Raw genomic sequence first — 3,464 nt, forward strand, 5'->3', positions numbered from 1 at the left:
TATATATATTGTATTTTAGGGAAGGGTCTATAGGGTGTTCAGGGTCTCACTACTAGATGAGACTTGTAGTGATCCATCTGTTTGCAGCCTCCCAAGAGCTGGGATTACAGGCACATGCCACCATGCCCAGTCTCCATTGCCATGTCATTGTACCCTTGAGGCAAGGCCAGCATGGCAGGCCCAGGGAATGAATCCCTGGCCTGTGTGACTGCTTGCAGGTGCTTTAACCCGCTGAGTTATTTGGCTGGCCCATCACTATTTGGCTGGCCCTATTATATTTTATTGTGTGGATGGAATAATTCTTTAAGCTTGTCCCAAAACACTAACATTCTTTGTTTCTGAAAGATCAATTCTCCTAGTAAGGTTCTTAACTGAGTTTTTATTGCATGCATTAATCTGTGCTCTGACAGACTATTAAGCCTATGTTAGGGCCAATTCTAGGGGCAATGTACGCAGACTTGTATTGCATTTTTTTTTCTTCGTTCTTGAGTTGAACAGTCAGGAACACATCTTCACCCTCCCTTGAAGAACCACGCCTAGCTGGCACAGATCTACTGGATGGAGGTTTTTAACTCTTCTATTCTTTAAGTTGAAATATTCACCAAGATTCAAGTGGGTCTAGGTTATGGGTGGAACAAGGTGTAACTTTAAAAAAAAATTGAACAGATAGTGTGTCTTAGTTACTAAAGCTCAGTTACTCAGCTTTAGCATCTATCCAATGGGTGTGAAAGATCAGTCTCTAGCTAAAATACCAGAGAAAACATATAACAAAAATTACAATAAATAAAAGCAAACTGGCTAAAACAGAAATACAGCAAAATTAGTGAAAAACTGCAGTATTCTCTACTCTAAAGAACATTTTGGCTATTCTTTTTAGATTATGTTACACAGTATAATAACTGTCATTATTCTTTATTTTGTAATAATAAACTGAAAAGGTAAAGAACACTTTAAAAGGTTAAGAGGAAAAAGAAGACCAAAAAATGAGAAGATTCCAAAAGAGAAAAGAAAACAAGTAAAAACAAGTAGAAATTGAAAGCAATTTTTTGAAAAAGAAGTTCTTAAAATATTTGAATATTAACAGTGAAAAGAAACATTTAAAAATATGTGGGTACAAGATAGCTAAGATAATTGTACTACTATTTGCTATTGTTTTTATTTTTGTATTTTTTGACAGAACCAGGGATTGAACTTAGGCCCTTGCGCTTGCCAGGAAAGCACTTATTCTACTAGCTATCTCCCCCATCCCTCTATTGGTTTATTGAAAGGAACAATTCACACTTATTTATTTTTTGATGAATTTTATATGTTTATTTCTGGTAATCTGAGCAACTACTCTGAAGACAACAGTATGTAAAAAACAGCCATTGTTGAGTTCCTACCATATTGTTTTGAAATCCTGTACTGTTTATATTTTATTAATTTTTTAATCTCTTTAAAAGAAGAAAAGGTGTACATATGAATCAAACAACAAATATCAGAAGAGGGGGTCTTAATAAAATAAATGAGTGCTGTCTGCAAAAGCTGAGGATCATTCACCCCTTCCTTCTTACTTTTGTGTTGCTTACCTAGATTGGGAATAATTTGGGAATAAAGCTAGCTGCAATAGCTGACAGCTATTCTGTTCACTAGACCTTCTGGCAGTAATTCACTCCAGAACAATACATTCCCGGGCTGGGCTGACAGTGGAACACGTGTAGGTCTCCAGCTCCCTCTTCGAAGCCTATCCAGAGGGTACGGGCAGCTAGCGATCTGCAGTGGGAGGAGCCACGTAACCTCCCACCCACTAGTCTGGTCTTCCGAGGCCCAGCTAGCTCCTGTGTACTCATGCTTGTCGCCTCATTTTCTGGATATCTGAAGCTAACTAGACAGAGCCACTAGTCTAAACAGGGAATTAAACTGCACATCTTTCCAGGTCACCAGCCAACTGTCACTGCTTGGTGTGTTGTACCAGGTTTGCTTCAGTGGCCCCCAAGGGTACAACTGATTCTCAAGGTAGGAAGGCAAGGAGATAATACAGTACTGTATTTTGGATGTTCCCAAGAGGCATTTTGTTTTCCAAATGAGCAAGCTAAGACCGGAGCTTCTCAGAATGGCTCCTATTACAGCACTCCAGGTACAGCTGGGGACAGGGAGAGCTTTTCCAGCCTAAGCGCACTATGAGGATTTCACACTACTCTCTTATTTGTGAGCTCTTAGCTGCTGGCATCAATTCCCAACGTCTATTATGCAAGAAGAAAGTGTTAATTTTTCTCATGGTTTCAGAGACAGAAACGTAACGGTAGAAGGTCGTAGGTAAGCACTTTCCTACCTTCACTTACCTTCCAATTCACCATTTCAAAATACTTTACTTTTAAATAATAAACATGTATTAAGTACACCTTCAGTAATTTTACTGCACAAATAGTGAATAGCTAGATGGATACATACATTTTATTCAGTTCTTAAAAAAAATATTAAATGTCTTTTTCTATCCTGCAGCATCTCTCTGCTTAAATATTTAATAATAAATCTTTATTGATTTTAGTACTGTTTGAATACTATTATTTGTAATAGCATTTTAAATTCCAAAATTACTTGTGCTTATTTTTATTGATTAAACTAATATTATTTTATATTTTAGGTTAGTTGGATGGTTTGGTCATGAACTCAGCACTAGATTTCAAATGGATAATAGTAAGTATATTTAATTTCATTTAAGTATTATTGTAGGGGCTGAGGAGATAGCTCAGTAGAATAAGTGCTTTCCTGGCAAGCACAAGGGCCTGAGTTCAATCCCCGGTTCTGCAAAATAAATAAATAAATAAATAAATAAATAAATAAATAAATAAATATTATTGTATTTTAATTTTCATGCTTTTGGTATATGTCTTCTGAAGCATGCACTTTGAAAATATCACTGAGGGTTTTTAAAATAAGCAATGATATTTTCAATAAAACTATTTATAGATTTTAGCATGATATTGCATCAATTCCTCTGTACAGAGATAAAAGGAAATAAAATCTAATGCATGGCTTATGTAGAAGAGTCACATGCCATCAACATGATGTCCAAAAAAAAAAACCAGGACTGAATTTGTCACTTGAGGCCAGACCCTGCGAGACTGGGATATCAATGCAAATTGCTGCTGGATACTCTGTGACACCGGAAATCAAAATAAATGTTCTGGGGCCATAGCTTTTGTTATTCCACATGACTTCTGTGAATAACAAAAATTTTAGGATTTGGATAATTGTATATCAAATTCAAAGCTATAAAACAAGCAGCACAGAGCAATACTTTAAACCCTAGTAGGTAAAAAATGAAACTTTGCCATGCAGAAGTTATTATTTTTTTTAATTTTTTTTTTTTTTTTTTTTGCGGAACCGGGGATTGAACTCAGGTCCTTGCGCTTGCCAGGGAAGCGCTTATTCCACTGAGCCATCTCCCCAGCCCCGAATATTGCCACTCACCTGGCAGGCAA

At 36.6% G+C, this 3,464-nt stretch overlaps 1 protein-coding gene across 2 annotated transcripts in view; it reads left to right on the top strand.

Annotated features, from left to right (window-relative positions):
* Window positions 1–3,464, top strand: part of Kynu (kynureninase) — a 135,718-nt gene that overhangs the window by 119,406 nt on the left and 12,848 nt on the right. For both annotated transcript variants that reach the window (XM_004636634.2, XM_023721422.1), the window contains exon 11: window positions 2,624–2,676. In XM_004636634.2, coding sequence (XP_004636691.1) covers window positions 2,624–2,676 — 53 coding nt within the window. The remainder of the gene's footprint in view (window positions 1–2,623; window positions 2,677–3,464) is intronic.

This window comes from Octodon degus, unplaced genomic scaffold (genome assembly GCF_000260255.1).
Source record: "Octodon degus isolate 3935 unplaced genomic scaffold, OctDeg1.0 scaffold00082, whole genome shotgun sequence".
Lineage (NCBI taxonomy): Eukaryota > Metazoa > Chordata > Mammalia > Rodentia > Octodontidae > Octodon > Octodon degus.